General features: G+C 46.0%; 1 protein-coding gene and 1 long non-coding RNA gene across 12 annotated transcripts in view; one reads left to right on the top strand and one right to left on the bottom strand.

Moving 5' to 3' along the window:
- The window catches only part of CECR2 (CECR2 histone acetyl-lysine reader), a 119,844-nt gene that overhangs the window by 22,943 nt on the left and 75,560 nt on the right, over positions 1-21,341 (bottom strand). For all 11 annotated transcript variants that reach the window (XM_086402670.1, XM_086402674.1, XM_086402673.1 and 8 more), the window contains 6 exons: positions 19,238-19,332; positions 8,234-8,417; positions 7,263-7,402; positions 6,474-6,578; positions 3,763-3,812; positions 2,964-3,133 (listed from right to left, as the gene is read on the bottom strand). In XM_086402670.1, the coding sequence (XP_086258796.1) occupies positions 2,964-3,133; positions 3,763-3,812; positions 6,474-6,578; positions 7,263-7,402; positions 8,234-8,417; positions 19,238-19,332 (744 nt within the window). The remainder of the gene's footprint in view (positions 1-2,963; positions 3,134-3,762; positions 3,813-6,473; positions 6,579-7,262; positions 7,403-8,233; positions 8,418-19,237; positions 19,333-21,341) is intronic.
- Positions 17,620-18,664, top strand: LOC147373018 (uncharacterized). Its single transcript, XR_015164481.1, has 2 exons — positions 17,620-17,769; positions 18,349-18,664. It is a non-coding gene; the product is annotated as an uncharacterized LOC147373018 (long non-coding RNA).

The following is a 21,341-nucleotide window of genomic DNA, read 5'->3' as shown; positions in this document are numbered from 1 at the left end:
AGAACCAGTAAAGTTAATAAAAAAATATACATATATATATGTTAATAGCAGTTAAAAAAATATCTTCACTATTTGCACTGCAACATTTTTTCTTCCAAAGGGGGTATGAAACAGCGCTTAGAAATCCTCAACAATACAAACAGAATCTGGCTGAAGCTCAGCCCAGAACTCCCCATCCACCCACCCCCACCCCCACCCCCATCAACTCCAGCAGCACAAGGAGGACCCGAACTCCCTGGCCACAGGTGTGCCCAGAGCCTCCTGACAAAAAAAAAGCACTGGAACAGAGTTTCAGAGGTCAGCACAGTGACCCTTTGCTGGTATTTCCCCCGGAGTCATAATCAAGACTTTCTGGGGCAAGAAGACTGGACTCCTGGGAGACCAGAAAACCTGCCAATAAGGCTTTAAAGACCTAAAGATTTTTTCGCCTATTTAAACAGAAGCACAAAACTCATGCCACACCAGAGGCTTTCTTCAACATACTCAGTACTGTAACAGACATCAAGAACCTCTTCAATATCAAGAAGAGCGGAATAAACAAACAACACTGCAAGGAAGAGCCAAAACCTTGAGTGTTTAAAGCTAAGCTTTTGCTGGCAGCCAATGAAGAACCTTCCTGTCTGTCTGTATTCAGGTTACTGTGCAAGCTGAGATGTAAAACAGGACATTTAGGGCTCAGCCCAGGGCAGTGAGCAGAGATGGGAACGAGCTTTCAAACTGTACAGGTAAACAGACAGCGGGAGCCCATCCAGGCCAATGAGGCAGAAAACCAGTTGAGAACTATGGCTGGACAGCTGACTGAGGCCACTCCAAAGCCAGGGACCCAAAGGAAGAGGAGACCTGGGAGATCAGGCAGTTAGGCAGAAGAGAACCCTGCACGGGACCGAAGAGACTTGTTCGTATACCTCCAACACCAATGTATTTACGAGCTGAAGAAAAAAAGAGGATGAGTCCAAATACACTGTAAACACAGAAATTCATGAAGGAGCATTTCCCTCTTCAGGGCTCAAGCCAGACAGACAACCGGCTGTGACATCAATGACTACAAGGCCGGGGGGTCCACACTGGCACAGGCCATCAGACACAGCCTGCAGAAGTGTTTTCTGACCACGCACTGCCTCAAAAGCCAGTGGAACATCTGTGCTAGGAGTCAAGGGGCTGAAAACCAGAGCAAGTCTGGAGTAGAGGAGGGTGCCCCTCACTCCTGCCCCACACTCTCCTAGTTAAACACCCTCAGCTTCCCCCCTCCCGTGCAGTCCAGGTCTCTCAGACCTCTTAGCAAATGGAAACAGCCGTTTAAACTCATTGACTGCTCTAAACTACTTGACAGACAGACCAGAGGGCTCCAGAGCGGGCTCCCAGCAGGCTCCACTCCTTGCAATCTTGCTGGTGCACTTCATGGAACTGGCATTTACATCACTGAGCAAGGAGTGAATTTAAATTCATCCAGAATGGGGCTCTAAGATACCTGTATGTCAATGGTAGCCAAGCCAATTCTTTCTTCATTTTATAACTATTTGGAAATTATCATTTCTTAAAGTTTTAGTGAATAAATCTGAATAGTTCTGGAGCCTCTGATGGGATCCCTGTGTGAAAACTCCCCTAATTACTGGTCTGCTAAGCTTCTTTGCTGCATAATGCCGATTCTGATTTTTGTGCATAATCACCCCATTTAACTAAAGCTTGCATATTTAAAGTACTGGACAACTTTCAAAATATCAAATCTGTTATTCGATCCTTTAGTTTCTAATGTCTTGAAAACTGCACTTAAGATTTAAGTTCCTCTCTCGCAAAGAATCAACTCCTGATATTTTCTGTATCAAAACCACTTGTTTTATGCTTGTAAATTTTTCCCCTTAACTCCCTAATCTAAAGTCTTTTCAGTTAAAAAGGCAGAAATTACAAAAGAGTTTAAGCAGGTTAGGAACATGCCTTACAGATGATTCAAGGTGCTGTCATTAATCATACAATCTCTATTTAGTTACTCTAAGAAAACTAGACTCCATATCTCGAGTCCTGGACAAAAATGGTCACAGTGGGCTGTGGACGACAAGATCCAAGAGGAATCATCATTACCAGGACAAAGAACACCAATGAGGAGACGCTCAATGAAAACGCAATTCCTGAAGCCCTGAAGTCAGACCTTCTACGATTCGCCCCAAAGCACTGATCTGCTCAATAGTTACACGTATCACCGAACGCACAGCGCATCACTGTCACTGTATCTGTGCTGCAGCAGGAACTCGTAACACTTTCTCCCCAGGTTTCAGGGCAGCACTGGCATTCTTATGTTTTCTGTTAACAACCATTAAGAATCTGAAGCATCAATTTTATCGAAACTGGATGGTTATCAGGCATTGACCACAGAACAGGCATGCCACAGAGTCACCTGGAGGTTACGGTGACAAGGAAGATGTGGCTCATGACCTGGAGCTGCCTCCACAACTCCAGATGAAACTTAGGATGAGCAGACACCTTGTGGGGGAAACCTCAGGCTAAGACAGTCCAGGGAGAGCACACAGAAACAACTCCAGAAGGGCTTCTGAGAGCCTCGGAACAGGCAAGAGCAGACGGGATGCACGGGAAGAGGCCAGGACTGGAGTGCCGGGAGGTTAGAGGAGGAACTGAGGGAGCAAGAAGGACAACCCTCAGACAGGTCTGAACTCTGAGAGGGAGACCACCAGATGAGTTTTCTAAAAGGGGGAAAGCAGCAGCAGCATATGCACAAGGAGAGGTATGCAAAGAGCGCTCTGCCGAGACACACCTGGGGTCCAGGAACCATGAGGGTGGGGAGCATGAGGGCTAAACCCCAGGACCCACAGTAAGCAAAATGGAGGCTCGAGGTCCTACTCTTGGGGCCCGGAGGAAAGCAGGCCTGCTCAGCAGAGCGAGGGGCCGAGCATGTCTCTGAGGAAGGCACCCTGCCCAGAGCAGCTTCACACTACGTGGGCCCGTGTGCGCACCTTCTGGGCGATCATGCTGCAGATCTCAGGCAGGAAGTCCTCGCTGAGCAGTTTGTAGAGCTGGCGCTCTCGTACAGAGGTCCTCTCCCGGAAACTCTCGGTGACCTGTCTCCACTCCTGCTCAGTCTGGCACAGGAGCCACCAGGAGCCTTGCCCTGGTCCCTGGGACCCTAGAAGAGAAAGTCATGGTCAGGAAATAGGCCCCATGGATCTCCTTCTCCTCTCTGCCCTCAGGTTCACTGGCACCCTGGGTTACCCTTTAAGGCTGATAATGTATACTTCAGATGTTCTGGCTACTCTCCTGTTCACAACTAAGAGCTATGAAGGCAATACAAACACAACTATGGTGACCTTCAGACTCTAATAACCTAGAAATGTTCCGATGCATCTGCTTTTCTACATAAATGTCTTTGAGCTTCAGGAGTGTTCCTTGTTACATTGAGATACTGTAAATTGCTTTTTCTCCTCAAATGTTTGTATTGTATTACAGATTGCATAAAAAGTCTACATAAGAACACAGTACACATCCTTATGTTGTAAAGTATTTCACGTTAAAAGAAGGCTCTTGACAAGCTTTGCATTCATCCCAATGTTAGGAGCCTATTACACTGGGCCTGGGAAGCAGCTCAAGTGAAGTGACCTGGTCCTGATCTCGAGGGATTTTAAGGAGAGATGGACACAGGGAGACAATGTGTGAGGGGCAAGGAGGCTGGTGGGAAGACTACTGCAATGGTCCCAGCAGTCTGCACCAGACTCTGGAAGGTGACGTAAGCCCTCCAACCCCTACGAAGGCCGTTACCGTTTCTTGTCTGCAACTCAGATGCTGAGGAGTTCTCTTCCTGCTTGTCACTAGAACAAAGGAAAGGGGTCACCATTAAAACAAAAACACGGCCAAAATTTTCTGTGCTTCCCTAGAAGGAAGGAACACTGGCTTCCTATTAATACCAGAAGTGTTTGTATGTGTGTTTGCATGTAATGCACATTGGCTTACTATTAATACTAGGAGAGAGAAAATATGTGTGCGTATAAGGCACAATGCCTTACTATTAGTATCAGAAAAGAGAGAGTGTGTGTGTATAAGGCACAGCGGCTTACTACTAACACCAGGAGAGAATGTGTGTGTGTCTCTGACACGTCAGCAGAGCAAGGTCAGGAACATGGAGGCGGGCAAGTTGGCACAGAGAGGGGGAGGACAACACACAGGAATACGGCACCACTGCCCAGGAATGGAGGAGCTCAGTGTCGACACTGAAAGGCCAAGGAAAGGGCTTGCTACCCGACTGAGGGCTGCACTGAGCAGAAGACTGTTGAACTAACCCCCACAGCAGGTTGAAGTGAGCAACACAGGTTCTGAGGTTGCCCACCCCCGCTCAAGGCATGCCACCTTGACCTCAGCAAAGTCAACGAAATTCCCTGGAAAACGGGACCGTTAATGATATAAGATACAAACACACTCAGCATTACGTGACCAATAGTGCTGTCTCCCTAGACCATGAAGGGCATGCTCTGGATGTTCTAGCCCTGTACAGCCTCCTGGAAGAATGGCAATGCCCCGCATCGTTGCTGCCGACGAAGGCAGCCACAGGCCGCACTCACCCACTAGGCTGAAGCGTGGCTGGTGTGACTGAGGAACTGAACTTTAAACTTTATTTATTAAAAAAAAAAAAAAACATTAAAAATTATTTTAGGGACTGAACTTTCTCTTCATTTATTTTCCCCCTTCTACATATATCTTACTGTGTTTCTTTTTCATCATTCTTTAAAAAAAAAAACAACTTTTAACTGAGGTATAGTTTCAGGTGTACAACAAACGCAGTGAGCACAATTTTTAAAGATTACACTCCATATACAGTTATTATAAAACACTGGCACATCTCTGTGACATACTCATTTCTACCTCTGTCCCCTAGCTCACCCCTCCCCCTTCTGTTTCCCCACTGCTCATTCCCAGTTTGTTCTCTGTATCTGCTTTGTTACATTCACTAGTTTTACTTTTTAGATTTCACAAAATTTTATTTAATTTAAAAATACTTCAATACAGCACTGGATTCAGAACGCTACAGAATAAAGTCACCAGCAGAGGGCAGCACAGGAGCACTGGGCTTGTGAGGTGAGGACACTCCTCTGTGGCTCTCTGATTCTGGGGCTCAAGGGAACCAAAGATGAATGTACAGAACAGCTTGCTGGATTTACATGGACGTGTAGGCTGCTAACAAAACCCAGAAACTGATGTCTTGTGTATAAAACACAATGACAGGACTATTTCTCACAAATTCTGGTGGGAGGAAAGCTTGCATTCTATGGTCAAAATTTCAGAAAAGTTAAGTGGAACACTGATTGTTAAAACAAAAAAACCAAATTCTGATTGACTGATTCATAATCAGATCCCTAAAAACATTTATTAGCAGTTAATAAGCAACACAGTGAAATCTGGTCCACTTCAGGCATTTAGCTTCTTATTTAAGCAGTTCTAACAATAAGGAATGATACTAAAGCTGAAACTCCAGTACTTTGGCCACCTCATGCGAAGAGTTGACTCACTGGAAAAGACTCTGATGCTGGGAGGGATTGGGGGCAGGAGGAGAGGGGGACGACAGAGGATGAGATGGCTGGATGCCATCACTGACTCGATGGACGTAGGTCTGAGTGAACTCCGGGAGTTGGTGATGGACAGGGAGGCCTGGCATGCTGCGATTCATGGGGTCGCAAAGAGTCGGACACGACTGAGCAACTGAAGTGAACTGAACAATAAACCAGAGAACAAGGAAGCAGTTTGCCCTGTGTTATTAGAATTTTTAAGACTGTGACTTAACTTCCGTAAGTGAATAATTATATATCTGATCCTTAAGTAAAAGGTATCAAAGTATTTTTACACAGTACAGGTCAGACCCTCAAAACTCTTATATTGAGATTCACATGGTGGATATTCCCAAAAGACAACGACATACTAAAATAAAATTTCCTGGGACTTCCCTAATGGTCCAGTGCTCGAGATTCTGAGCTTCCACTGCAGGAGATCCCTGGTTGGGAAACTAAAATCCTGCCTGCATGAAGCACACTGTGGCCAAACAATTAAAATTTTCCCAAAATATAACAATCTTTTTCTTTGCTAAAATTAAATACCAAATAAACACTTAAAAATGTTTAAGGTCTCATCTTAACAAAATGAGTTCTAAACACAATAAAGCACAGTTAACTACTGAAGTCTTCTTACCAGGAAAGAACTCCTAGACTCACAGTATTAACTCACTCCACCTCCTGTGTAGAAATCGGGGGCAAAGGGATCTGAAGGGCACTTCCTGTGAGCAGGTGCCTTCCACTGCCAGAGCCCCCACTGCCCAGGGGGAGGGCTCCCAGACAGCTGGTAACTTGAGAGGGTCCGGGGCCGGGAACCCCAAGGACTCCAGTGCACACCCACGTCCTCCCCGAGACACAGAGAGCAAGCACGGAGTGAGCCCTTCCAGCATAAGGGTTTGGGTTAGGGACCTTCACACACTAAGATTTTCTCACCTCATGAAAGTTTCCTCCTGTAGTTTTTTCCGTTTTGGGGGTCTTCCTCTTCTTTTACCTGTTTTCCCAGGAACACTTGAGACATTTTTTTGTCCTTCACTTTCCCTAAGAAATAGTACATTAAGCAGAAATGTCAGTCGTCTGGCCACAAGGTTACTAAATAGGACAAAGGCAGCAGTTACAGGGACAGGACAGGGCAACCTCACGTCTTCCGTTATTATTAATAAAACGTGGAACCAAGGAAATGGACGTCTCCCACACGAACATCTGGGCTGGTAAAGAATCTACCTGCAATGCGGGAGACTGGGTTTGATCCCTGGGTTGGGAAGGGAAAGGCTACCCACTCCAGTATCCTGGCCTGGAGAATTCCATGGACTGTACAGTCCATGGGGCCACAGAGACATGACTAAGAGACCTTCACTTTTCAGGCTTCCCTAACAGCAAAGGGCCCAGCAACCTGAAGTGCGGGGAAGATGGCAGCACAGCTCGGGGACGCTGCCCGAGGCCTCTTTCTTGCCAAGACCCCAGGTAGGATGGGGTTCTCCAGAACCCACTCTGCCACAGGGAAGGCCCAGGGCGCACTGGTGCTGCCAAAAACTGGCCCCAGCATCAGCCCAGGGAGCAGGGCTGGAGAGCGAGTCCTCTGTGCTTCTGTGTGGCGCGCCTCCTCGCAGGCATGCTGTGACATGCGCTCCCTCCTCCACAAGAGAAGCTAAACTGTGCAGGGGAATTCGGAGGCACTGGGCGTTAACGACGGTGGCGACGGCAACACGACCTCCAGGAAGGTACCTGCTCAGAGCGAGCTCTCCATGGGACCCCCCTTGTGCCGGGTCCTCCTTGTACATTCGCGTTCCGTAAAAATACCAGTAGAGGGCCCCCGAGCTGTCCTCGCCCAGCGGCTCCACGCGGAGACTGTCTGCATCCAGGCCCTGCGCAGGTCAGGGAAAGAGGTTTGGGCAACAACAGAAAACGGAAACAAGGATTTGAAATATATTCTCACAGATCCCTCACATTACAATGGCCAAACACCTGGGGTAATTCTCATTCTGGGTCCAGACATATCGGACCAGGATAAGGCTCCTGCTCCAAGAATAGGATGTGGAAATATTTTAAACCCTCCCCATCACTGCCCCCGTGTTGCCAAAAACAGAGAAAGCCACAAGAATTCTGATGAACTTGTGACACATCTGGCTTGGAACCACACGAGGAGAGACAAGCCCCACAGGAGAGTCAGTGCTGTGGCAGCCTCAACCCACACGATGCTGGGCCACCAGCCGGCCCAGCCCAGCGCTCCCCACTGACCAGCATCACCTCACTGCCGCCCCTGGTGACTGAGACCAAGGCCTTGGTGAAGGCCGGGCTGAGCTGGGCTACAGATCTCACCACAGTTCCCACCCAAGCCCACAGGCACCCCCGACCTCCCAGTGAGGGCAGGATCAGGTGAGGGAGAGGTGGCCAGAGCCCCGCCCAGCACACTTCTGCCGCGTGCATGCAGCGTGTGGTGGGAATGGGGTCAAGTCCTTGGGAGGTGTCATAAATCTTAATTATGCCAAGTCAAATTTCAGATCTCAGGAAATAACATTCAGTGACTAATGTAACCCTAATTCTGGCTGATGACAGAGCGGACAGGAGCCTACGACTGTTCCCATGGCAGCAGGGACCCAGGATATGGAAAGGGGAACACACCAAAGCGGCCAGCACAACCCAGAGCCGGCTTCCCTGAACCGCAGCTCCAGGGAGGATGCCTGTCAGTCACGCACCTTGAGGAGGTCGAAGACGTCGTCTGCGTCCAGCCGGTAGTCACAAAGGCGGTGGAGAATCTCCACTCGGGTGCGCAGGGGCAGGTCCTGGAAGCTGGCCTCCCGCAGAGGGTTGGGCTTCCCCTCCTCCAGCTCCCAGCGGTAGTTGATGATGTCCTCCAGGTAGCTGTGGAAGGTCTGAGGCCTAGCCAGTGGCCCAGACACAAAGGTGTGTGAATACCACACAGAGTATTGGGGGGTGGGGGCAGGGGGCACTGGGGGCTGATACATCTTCAACAGTAGAACTGAAAGCCCCTGGAAGGGCCTGCGAGGCCCTTGAGGAAATGCTTGTTACTGCACCATCTCCTTGGAGCTGACAGTGTCAAGTCCCAAAGATTACCAATATTTAAGAAAGCTTCTCACAGAAGGGGTTGTTCTGCACGTTCAGCCACACACAGCACATTGTGCGGCAGCGGCTGCACGTGTGCAGCGGCAGACACCGAAAGAGGCCGTGTCGACTGTCACCTTACAGGCAGACGCTATGGAGCTCAAGAGGCATTCAGTTTACATAGGCAGACTCTACAGACCTCAGGGGGCATTTAGTTCAAAGTCAGGTCCGTGACTTAAGAGGGCAAACAGCAAAGAAGGCTAGGGTCTGCCTGGTTTAATCCATTCATGTTTCATGTTCTGATGCAAAGGTAGAAAATCTCCTCCAGAACACAAGCATGAACAAGCAAGAACACAGAACACATTCATGTGCTATTACATGTAACCCTGTAGGCATGATACAAAATACTATCTTCTAAACTTGAGAGGTTTTTCTGCAGGAAACACTTAAAACAGTTCAATGACAACTTAAATTTCTGACTAGTACCTAAATGTGCCTTGTATATAACAGTGTGCTATGCATGCCCGCGTGCTTAGCCATGTCTGACTCTTTGCAACCCTATGGACTATAGCCTGCCAGGCTCCTCTGTCTATGGGATTCTCCAGGCAAAAATACTGGAGCGGTTGCCAAGTTTCCTTCTCCAGGGATCTTCCTGACTCAGGGACTGAACCTGCATCTCCTGTGTTTCCTGCACTGCAGGTGGGTTCTTTCCCCACTGAGCCATCAGGAAAGCCCCGGTATGTAACAAAGTGATGTTTCATTGTTAGATAGTTACGCTGTATCTCAACTATTAAAGAATCTGGATACAATTTCACCTAATGCTTGATTTAAAAACATTTTTCTCACTAAACGACAGCTCCAAAGGAATTATGTAGGTCAATATTTTTAAAAGAGGCAGTTACCATGTTATTTTATAATCTATGGTAGTTACAGCTGTAGAAAAAGTCAGAAGAAATACTCTTAGAAAAAATCAAAGGGCCTTAGGCAACTAAGAAATGAAACATTTTGCTCTTTCAAAGACAGAGGAACTTCATTTCTGTCCCACTGATACCTCAAACTAGCATAGAGTGAATGTGGGTAGCTCATCGAAATCCATCATGACACCTGGGAACAGGGCTCTCAGCCCAGGGACCCGAGGGAGCCCTGCCTGCAGCACCTGCCGCTCTTACAAACTGAGGCCACCAGTGCAGGGTGCTTGTTCTGGATGGTTATCACCAATCCTTTCAATAGAACAAAAAGACTGAAGCACATGGTCCATGTCCATGTTCCTTCTTGTCTGAAAGAAGTTCTAAATGCTAATTCCCCTTCCCCTCTCCTTAAAATAGCTTGCAAGAGACAGACATAACTATCTCTCCACACTCCAGGGTGAGCATCTCAGAACCCCAGCAGAGAACTGCTCGTTTTGCTTTCCGCAGAACAAGCTTCCACCAGGAGACCCACGTGACGTGGGAGGTGTGGCCAAGCAGGGAAACAACCTTCCTGAGATCACCTGAGTAAAAGGAAGACTGCTGTGTCAGTTCTGAGACGTGAAAGGGTATCTGCAGTCCACGTGCAGGCAGCAGTGAGGACCTGGCATCCCAGTGCCATGTAGAGACGAAACAGAAAAATTCAGTTCAGTTCAGTCACTCAGTCATGTCCGACTCTGCAACCCCATGGACTGCAGCACGCTAGGCTTCCCTGTCCATCACCAACTCCTGGAGTTTACTCAAACTCATCTCCATTGAATCGGTGATGCCATCCAACCATCTCATCCTCTGTCATCCCCTTCTCTTCCTGCCTGCAATCTTACCCATCATCAGGGTCTTTTAAAATGAGTCAGTTCTTCGCATCAGGTGGCCAAAGTATTGGAGTTTCAATTTCAGCATCAGTCCTTCCAATGAATATTCAGGGCTGATTTCCTTTAGGATGGACTGGCTAGATCTCTTTGCTGTCCTACACTACAGTTCAAAAGCATCAATTCTTCAGTGTTCACCTTTCTTTATGGTCCAACTCTCACATCCACAAATAGACTAACTTTTGGTAATTCCTAAAAGGCCCCACAAGAACATTTGAAAAGTACTTATTCATAAAGATCATAAAACAATTCAGCCCAAAACCACTAAACCAATGCCTCTTTTGTAGGACTATATGGTACCTGCCATGTCTTGAAATCAATTAAGAAATCATGACAAGTAAAAAATCATGACAATTTCAAACTCAAGGAAAATATGACTAAGATATAAAACATTTTAACAGGGAAATACATATATAACAGATTTTGTGTATATGAATGCTTATGTTAGGTAAAAAAGAAGAGTATTAAAAGTCATCTAGAAATGTTTGAAAAGCTACTTGGAAATCTTTGTCTTTAAAAAGATAAAGAACTGTCTTTAGTGGAAACCAGATGGGACCTTAATTAAATATTATTTGTATGAATTGGAAGTCTGGAGTGTCAAGTTTAAGGTGAGAAATGGTACAGTACGAATTCTAAACAGCTTCTGATAATTAAAGATGCACCCTGCTACCCCAGAATCACTCTCTCTCACACATACATACACATACGTACACACACACACACAGATACATACATGCACCCACAAAGTCTATAAGAAATAAAGTGAAATACTTAAAAAAGAAACCATTGAAGGACAAAGGAAGGAAAAAAAAATAAGAAGGAAACAGGTGAAGAGACACTTATTAGTCATTTAGGGAATGCAAATCAAAACCCAATAAGGTACCATGCCACACCCACCAGGAAGGCTAAAATTAGAGACACAGGTAAGAACAAGTGCTAACTGCTTATTAACTCCGAGAAAGGGGAATGCTCGTACACTTAGTGGGAATATGAAACGATGCAGTTGCTTTGCAAATATTTGGCGAGTTGCTCAAAACTTAAACGGAATTACCATATGACCCAACCATTCCACTCTTGGGTACACAGGCAAGAGAAATGAAACTTACATCCATACAAAAACAAGTACACTAATGTTCATACAGCAGCACGATTCACAATGGTCAAAAACTGAAATAGCACCATGTCCATGAGCTAATAGAGAAATAAAACATACAACAGAGTATTTTCTGACCATAAAATGAATGAGTCCTTGATTCATGATACAATGTGTTTGAAAACATGCTAAATAAAATGAGCCTAATACCTACATGTATGTATTCCACCTACAGAAGCACCTAGAATAGTAAATGAACAACGTGCACAGAAAGCCCATTAGTTAGTGGGACTGGTGACTGCAGGGAGTGAGGAGCGACAGCTCATGGGTGTGAGGTGTCTCATGAGGCTGATAAAACGTTCTGGAATTCAACAGTAGTGATGACTATACAATCCGTGAAATATTCTGAACACCCGCCCATGAGGTAGGCATTGAAAAACCCCAGAGACCCAAGTGGAAAACCAACCATACCAATAATTATACTAAATGTAAGTGAATTAACAGTCAAACACTACTTAGTAGTAAATTTATAGCTTTGAAATGCCTATATTGAAAAGAAAAAAGGCTCATAACCAGTACTATAACTTAAGAAGAAAGAAAAAGAAGGGTAGGCCAAAGTAAACAGAAGAAATAATAAAGATAAATCAATAAAACAAAAAAGACTTTAAAAAGAAAACGAACAGTAGGTAAGGTTAAAAGTTGGTTCCTTAGTAAACATTTTAAAAGTTGATAAACCTGTACAAAGAATCAACTTCTAGAGGGAAAGAGAGACAGAACAGACACATCGGGAATGAAAATGGAAACACCACTGTAGATCCTACAGATATTAAGAGAATAACAGAATGTTATGAATAGCACTACAGAAATAAATTTAAAAACTGAAACAGACAAATTCCTTGAAAAATGCCAAAATGACTTACCAAAGTCATGGCTTAAGAAACAGACCATCCAGAAGATAGAGGAACCCTCCTACACTGTTGGTGGCGATGTAAATGCGTACAGCCACTATGCAGAACAGTTTGGAGGTTTCTCAAAAAACAGAGAATGGTGCTGGCGTATGATCCAGCAGTCCCATTCCTGGTATATATCCACACAAAACTATAATTCAAAAAGATACATGCACCCCTTATGTTCACAGCAGCACTATTCATAATAGCTAAGACATGGAAGCAACATAGATTTTCATCAACAGATGACTGGATAAAGATGTGGTACATATAAACAGTGGAATGTTACTCAAGCATAAAAAGAATGAAATAACGCCACTTGCAGCAACACAGATGGACCTAGAGATGACCACACTGAGTGAAGAGACAGACACCATACGATATCACTTATATGTGAAATCTAAATATGACACAGACTTACCTATGAAACAAACTCACAGACACAGAAAACAGGTATGTGGTTGCCAAAGAAAGGGGGTGTGGGGGGAGTGATGGATTGGGAGTCTGGGATTAGCAGATGCAAACTGGTATATACAGAATGGATAAACAACAAGGCCTGTTGTACAGCACAGGGAACTATATTCAATATCCTGTGATAAACCACAGGAAAAATGGAAAAGAATATGAAAAAGGATATATATGTATGATTGAATCACTCTGTTGTACAGCTGAAATTAGTGCAATACTATACTTAAATAAATTTTTTTTTTAAAAAGGTGGTGGTCCAGTGGTTAAGATTCTACCTTCCACTGCAGGGGCCGCAGGTGTGATCCCTGATCAGGGAACTAAGACCCCACATGCTGGCTGGTGTGGCCAAAAATTAAAATTAAAAAAAACTTTTTTAAGAAATAAAACACCCAAATAGCCTTAATCTATTAAAGAAACTGAATCAATAATACTCACATAAAACCTTGCACAAAGAAAACTACAAACCCAAAGGCTTTCAGTGGTGAACTGTTCAAAAGAAATTACACAGACTTTTTCAGAAACCAGAGAAGGGAAATGCTTCTCAACCCATCTGCCAAACCTGACAAAGATTTCTAAGCAAATAAAAGTACAGGCCAATATTCTTCATCACCGTCCTCAAAACAGCAGCAAATTGAATTCAGCAAGAGACAAAAGGGACAGCACTTCATCACACTTCATGGTGAAAGGCTGTATACTTCCCCCAAGATCAGGAACAACACCAGAGTTGTGGCCAGCACAGTGTCAAGACAAGAGAAGGAAGCTCTTGGGACAGAGGCTGAAGCAGAAGCAGACAACAGAAACTCCTCAGTTATCTTCAAGACCAATGAACCAAGAAGCGGGTTCAGGAAGCATCAGTAATAAGGTCAACATAAAAAGATCAACTGTATTTTACATATACTGGCAACAAGTAGCTGGAAAATATAAAAGCTCAAGCACAAATGGAAAGATGCATAATATCTTTACACTGAAACCATACAATATTCCTGAAATTAAAGCAGATAAACAAATGGTGAGATACGTATCATGGTCAAGGACTGGGGAATTCAACATCGGTCGGTGTCCATTTTCTGTAGCAGGCCTTTTTTGGGGGGTGGCAGGGCTGACAACTTGATTTTTAAATTTGTATGCTAAGAACCCAGAATAGTCAAAACACTTAAAAAGCAAAACTAAAATATAAAAAAGGTGGAGAACACTCTCAATTTCAAGACAATCTGATACTTGAACAGACTGAACATACATGAAACTCATAAGTAAAAAATGTGGACCCTGACCTTCTGCTTCACACCACAGACAAATACTAACTCAAAATGCATCATAATAACTGCAAAAAGTTGAAACTATAAAACTAAGAGAAAACCTCAAAGAAAATCTATTGACATTAAAGGTATGTCCTGATTTGGAAATATTAATAACACCCCAGAAAAAACTGATAGATTAGACTTCAACAAAATTAAAAGTTATCGTTCTTTAAAAGACAGTGTCAAACAAACAGGTAAGCTACACATCAGGAAAAAACAGTCATAGCCTGTTATTTACCTCGTCATCAGGGGAATGCAAACTGAAACCACAATGAGTTACCACATTACACGCAACAGAATCAGTAAAATGAAAACCTGGGTAAAATTAAAAATAATAAATGTTGGCAAAGATATGGAGCAACCACAGTGGTCAAGAAAACAAGTCTGGCAGTTTCTTAACATCAAACACACTCTCCTATGGGACCCAGCAATTCCCAAGAAAATGAAGAGACGTTCACAAAAACTTGTGCAGATGCTTCCAGCTGCTTCATTCCTTACAGCCCCACTGGAGGCAGCACACAAGTCCACCAGTTAGTAGACAGAACACTTGAGTCATTTTTGCACTGGATACAACTGAGACTCCTCCCTCAAGGAACAAAGCACTGACGTGGACGGCAGCATCAGCGAGCGCCACGCACTCTGGGCTTCCCGAAAGACGCGGACACGCAGTGATCCCAACCAGAAGCAGCTCTGCAGGAAGGCCAAACAACCTCATCCACAGGGACCAGACCACCGTATAGGACACGGCAGGTTTCTCTGGGAGGGTGGGGGTTCATCCACAGGGACCAGACCACCGTATAGGACACGGCAGGTTTCTCTGGGAGGGTGGGGGTTAGATTTAGTGCAAAGGGGGCACTTTCTGGGGAGATGGAAATGTCGTATTATCTTGAACAGCATGCTGACCGAGTTCATGGAATTAGAAACAAGAACCTATTTTTCTAAAAACGGACAGGCAAACTATGACCCATGGACCAAATCTGGCCTGAGTGTCTATCTTTAGACTGTAAGCTAAGAATGTAAAAATCATTCTTTTTTAAAAGTTGGGAGAAAAATGAAATCAAAAGAATATTATTTCATGACATATGAAAATAATATAGAATTCAAATTCCAGTGTCCATAAAACTCTAAAAAAACAGCCACAGGGACTTCCCTGGTGATCCAATGGCTAAGATTCGCGCTCCCAATGCAGGGGACCTGGGTTCAATCCCTGGTTAGGAAAGTAGATCCCATATGCCACAACAGAGACACGGCACAGCTTGCGAGTTAACTACCTAGCTAGCTACTTAAATAAATGAGTAAATTAAAAACACCCACATCCAATATCAGCCATGAAGCATTGCTCTCCCCACTACTAAAAGCTCCAGACTGCTCTAAGGATGTCATAAATAATTTAATTTAATCTAAGTCAATATTATTATTAATAAATAAATTTAGTAATAGGTATGCTTATCATTCCCATTTTACAGGTGAGGCAAGTAATACAGAAAGAGATGATGAACTGTCTTCTCTCTCTATAGTTACTAGGTTGTACCCGACTCTAGCAACCCCATGGACTGTAGCTTGCCAGGCTCCTCCATCAGTGGGAATCTCCAGGCAACAATATTGGAGTAGGTTGCCGTTTCCTTCTCTGGGGGATCTTCCCGACCCAGGAATCAAACCTGGATCTCCTGCATTGCAGGCAGATTCTTTACCAACTGAGTTACGAGGGAAGCCCTTTCTTAGTTCCACGTAATAGCTAAGTCTTAGAAGCAGGAAAGAAAAGCATTCATTTGTACAAAATCCTCTTTATTTAGGGTAGGATGAAAAGAAAGCCTCTGAGAATACTGAGCACAAATTCACTCTAAATGCACGTGGATACCACTGGAGAGACAGAGTAACGATCACTTCGGGCAGTTCCTTTCAGTGGAAAAAGTAAAATTCACTGCGATGCTTCCTTGTCTGAGTGATCACTGCACACAAGTGTATTCAGTTTGCATAAATTCACTACACTGCAGAGTAAGGAACATGCCTTTTCTGTGTATTACTACAGATCATCATCAACAAGTTTTTAGAAGGGTGAAGCCTCACTCCAGACTAGTTAATTCAACTTGGTCAACCAGATCTCACACTTAACTTCACCATTCAGAAATGTTTTTGTTTCAGTATACTCATCTATTTTTTTCTAACACAAACACTTTGTTTTCTGAAATGCTGTGACATATCACAGGTATGCTCTGACGAAGGCTAGAACCAACACTTGCCTCCCTGGACCAGCAGAGAACAGCAGGACCAATGCCGCGCCACACCACCGCGCACGACAGGGTGATGATGAGCGCTGAGGGCACGAGGGGCTGAAGGCTCCCCGCTCCTTCTGTCCTTCAGAGACTCGCAGCTTCCTTCAACAGCAGAAAAGTCACCGAAGCAGTGCTGGCAAAAAGGGAAAACTCTCTGCTCTCGGTTACACCACCACCTGAAATTTCAGGACATTTGACCAGGCTCATTTGTTTGTTTTTTAAAATAAATTAACATCTGATTTCAAAAGAAATTGTTTAGGAGTAACTGATACAGTGCTGTCATGAGGAAGAAGCTAATGTTAAGAGGCTGGGCGCCAGCACACAGCTGCAAGAGACAGAACCCATGAGGAGGCAGCTCTGCAAACGTAAACAAGTATTTCTTGTGCTTGATCATCGCCAACACACCTGTGAAGACAAGGCCTAAGTATGAAAGAGGAAATTCCAGTACAGATTTCAAATGTGCACGATCATCTAGGAAAGGTAAGCTGGACATCTTGCCAGGCTGTAGGCACTGGGTCATCACCTTCACACCCTCACAGGCCTTTGTGCTGTGTTCGCCTCGCCCCTCAGGCCTCATCCATTCACTCACTCCTTCCTGGTCTCCGGTGCTCCCTACCCTGGGGACCACACCTCCAAACTTGTCACCCAGCCTACAAGGCCTACTGGGCTCCCACTCCTGCTGTGCTGTGGCCACTGGATTCCTTGAGTGGCTGAGCGTTCAGAGACGAGTGGGCAAAGAAGGTGGTGGTGGGCTACGCAAGCCCCACACGTGCACAATGACACCAGCCAAGGCGATAAGAGCCCCCAGCTGGGGCTGGGCCCTGTCTTCCCTCCAGCTGAGAGGTGTCTTAGATGATTTCCAACAGAAAGGGGTTTAATCGTGAAGTCTCATTTTATATGGTGGCAATGAATCAAAATTTAATAGAGCCAAGATTCTGCAGCTCAAACCAATCACATTTTTGAACCACATGGGACTTTCTGCAACCCCCTAGGCGCTGCTCCAGGGCTTCAAGCCCCAGGAGCAACCCTCCCACCTGCACTTCATGAGCGGGTCTGTCCTTCCTGCGTTCACCCACTTATTGGGCTCCCTTGGGAAGCACCCACGTGAAGACTCAATTCCCTGGCCCTTTTCTCAAACACCTGCGTGCTCTGCAGACTTTAGAGCACTTGCTGTGGCCAGAGCACACACTCTGTGGTGGGAACCAGGACTGAGGGTTCTGAGGGCGTCTGTCCTACAGCACCCTGGCCAGAGTGAGGTGAGGCAAAGGGACCCCTTGGACCCTGATGAGTCATAGGTGAAATAAAACAACCTCTGGAATGAGCAGCCTGGAAATGCATTGTTTTGAATCTTTTTTGGGGGGCCATGCAGCATGTGGATCTTAGCTCCCTGACCAGGGACTGAGCCTATGCTCACTGCAGCGGAAGTATGGAGTCTCAACCACTGGACCGCCAGGGAGGTCCTGTATTTCTTTAATCTTAAACGGGCCTTTCTTTTGACTCAGTGACAATACTTACAGAAATTTAAAATAAGAGCATGATTCACTAGGTGTACAAGCTTTTATAAGTCCAAGGCTATGTGAAATATGTTTATAACAGTTAAAGAGTTAAGGCACAAATGTTCATCTACTAAACTGGGGTATCTGACAATCCTATTTAGAGAAACATTAGTTATGATAACTAAATGTAAGATAAGAAAAAGTGAAATTATATACACATTATGACTACAACAGTGCTTAAAAAACCACACAAACTCCCCAAGCCACAGCTCAAAAAGCAAACCCTTCCTCATTGTGTCTGAGTGATAAGGCATATGTTTCCTCCTGCTCTTTGTCCAGCATGACAGCCTGGACGCCCCTGGGGACGGACAGCACTCCAGAGCACCCAGGAGAGCACCCCCACCGTGTCAGGGCGGCTGAGGACCACGATGGGTGCAGGAGCAGCTCACCACCCTCACTCACGTTGTACCCACATGTCGACTCCCAGCCCTGACAGGCCCCTAAGAGTGAGCTTACTACAACAGAAATATTCCACACACCGCCTTTCGTTCACTGTCCAAAAACTACAAACCATAACACCCCAAACTTCTGTTTGGTCTGGGGGACCAGGACTGGGAACCTCATCCAGTCTCTGCTTCCCAGAAGTGTCCCACAGTTCAATGCCATGTGGGAACAGGATAAAGAGAATGGCTACCGAGTCCCTGGAAACAAGGGCCAAGGCCTGAGCAGGAAGAGCCTGTACTTGCTGACAGAGATGAAATTCAGCTCCACGTTTCTACCTGTCTCACGTGTAAGGGAGCGGGTGTACTTGGCGGCTACGGTGTGAGAGGCCCAGAAGCTCCATCTCAGAATGATGCTACTGTTCACAGGAACAAGAGACACAGACCCAAGGGGCAGAACGACAGTAAGAATCTAATTTTGTTCGGCATCGATTTACCAATACTAGAAACAAAGATGAGAAAGTAAGGCCTACACTGAGAGGAAAACACTCCATGTGACTGTGGCAGCTGGGAACCTAAGGGGAAGGGCTCTAGATTTGTGAGAGTGGGAAAAAGACAATACAATGAAAACGCAGCTGCAGAAGCAGCGAAAGGCAGGGCCCAGAGCCACGTGTGAATACACTGTATGTCTCGGCCGATGATCTGCTCAGGTTTGCTCCAGGAGATACGAAACATCACTAGGACTAGTTAATTCCTTCCACTGCCAGGAGAGGACTGGGGTTACTCACGTGATGTCCCTTCGCTGATAGCAGCCCTGGAGCAGGCGGGCGATCAGGTCGCTGATGAACTCCACGTCATCTCTGTGGAGAGCTGCTTCTAACTCCTAAGGAGGGGGAGACAGGGGCGAGAGCTCAGACTCAGAGGCAGATCCCCAACACCCCGCCAGTGGCCCTCCCCCCACACCACCACAGCTCATCACGGCACTGTCCTTTCTGACTTGATGCAGCTCTTTGATTTTCTAGGCGTTTACTCCCCTATTGCTCTTACCAAGCTCCATTTCTTTCATCTGTACAGGCAGACACCTCTTTTTATAAATCAGTGCCATCGCTTCTCAGACTTTTGGCTAAGATCAGGTGTATAAGTCAGTGCCAGCACAGTCACAAAAGAGCTTAACTTATGTAAACAGGCTGTATTGCTTTCTATTTTAATGCAGGAGTGTAATGGAGCAGATGTATAATTGATCAAAAAGCATTCATTTACTGAAGTTTCAACAAGTAAGCCAACTGCAACAGCTCTCCAGAATCATGCCACTTGGAACGTTCTGTGCGCACACAGCCTGTCGGACCTAATAGCAGTGAGGTGCTGCCCATGCGGGGGTCGGGGGCGAATCCCAGGGGACAGGGGACAGGCATGTGGGATTCAGGCAGAGATGGCACACATACACTAAACGAGGGTTCACTGAGGAGCTACAGGGACAGAGGTGACAGCTGGGATTTGGGGGCCCCTATTCCTTTCCTTCTCAAGCTCCCACAGTGAACAGTCACCACTCCCAGGACACAGGCCCACATCCACCTGCTGTGCAAGCTGACTCCCCGGGATCCACTCTGCTGGTGGCGTGGTCGGCTCATAACCAGACTCAGGGTCTTGTAAGTGGGTCCAAAAGCACCAAGGGCACCAGCTTCTGACCTCCACACTGAGGAGCAGGCAGTGTGCACAAGGAGGTCCACTTCTACTAGAAATACGGGAAGGCCTTTGGCTCGATATTTTAATCCTTCTGTTTATTGTTCTATGTTCAAAAGTTCCTAAGTTTGTAAACAACCCGGGAACATCACGTGGCACAAGCATTACTAAGCACACTAACTGACAGAAACAAACAACTGAAGCCAACAACGCGAGCAGGAATGGGCCCTGGACACCTTGAACGCCAGGGCCTCAGTGTGAAAACACCGTGCCAGCCCAAGGGCAAGTGTGGCCGGGATGCGCAAACCTGACACAAGGGCACCTACTCTTCTGGGCAGACACCAGGGATGCTGAGCCCGCTCTTCCAGGAGAACTGGGTGGGCCTGAAATATCTGCCATGTGAGCTCTGAGAGGAACTTGTGACGCTTATGAATACAAGTGCCACCCTGCCTCACACGTCACCCACAGGATACGGAAACGCACGAAACACAACATTCCTTTGTAGACGTATCTCTATTATATTGTGCCTCAAATTCAGAAGCACCTAGAAAACAGACCAAATCAGACTCGGTGACTCGGGAGAGGCACTTTCCCCGGCGCCCTGCAGGACCCAGCCTGCAGAGTCACTGCTCCGTCAGAGGCTGGACCTAAGTGTCCTCCCCGCAGCGGCCACAGGCAGCCAGGGCTCCCTGCACAGCCTCCGCTCTCACGGCCCTGCGCCCAGTGTCACAGAGAGACAGCAGAGCAGAAGCAGGACAGCAATTTTAATCCCACTGAACAAAAAGAGGACTCGCTTATCAGTTAAAATTTTTTCACTTCAATGGATACAGAGTTAGAGATTTGCAAGATCAAGACGTTCTGGAACAGATTCATAGCAACATGAATACACTTAACACAACCAGACTGTGCCCTGACACTTAACACCAGTGGACGGTGCACTTACACATAAGCAGTGCTGGACTGCACCCTGACACTCAACATTCCTAGGCTGTGCACGTCAACGGACCACCACTGGACTGTGTCCTTACACCTCACACTACAGACCGTGTACCTGTAACAGTTAGCGAAGTAGAGTTTATGTATCTTTGACCACAATTCAGGGGGTCGGGGAGAGAACTTGCCACATTACAAGTATTCCCAGGCAGAAGCTACGGTGATTTAAATGAGGGGATACTTATAAATGCCAGACCAGCCTGATGCACAGTGAACGCT

The sequence above is a fragment of the Bos grunniens genome, chromosome 5 (assembly GCF_055505025.1).
Source record: "Bos grunniens cultivar Pamir isolate PY7600 chromosome 5, Bosgru_T2T1.0, whole genome shotgun sequence".
NCBI classification, from domain to species: Eukaryota; Metazoa; Chordata; class Mammalia; order Artiodactyla; family Bovidae; genus Bos; species Bos grunniens.
Note: the sequence above shows the minus strand (reverse complement) of the source record. Positions and strands in the feature narration are given on the sequence as shown.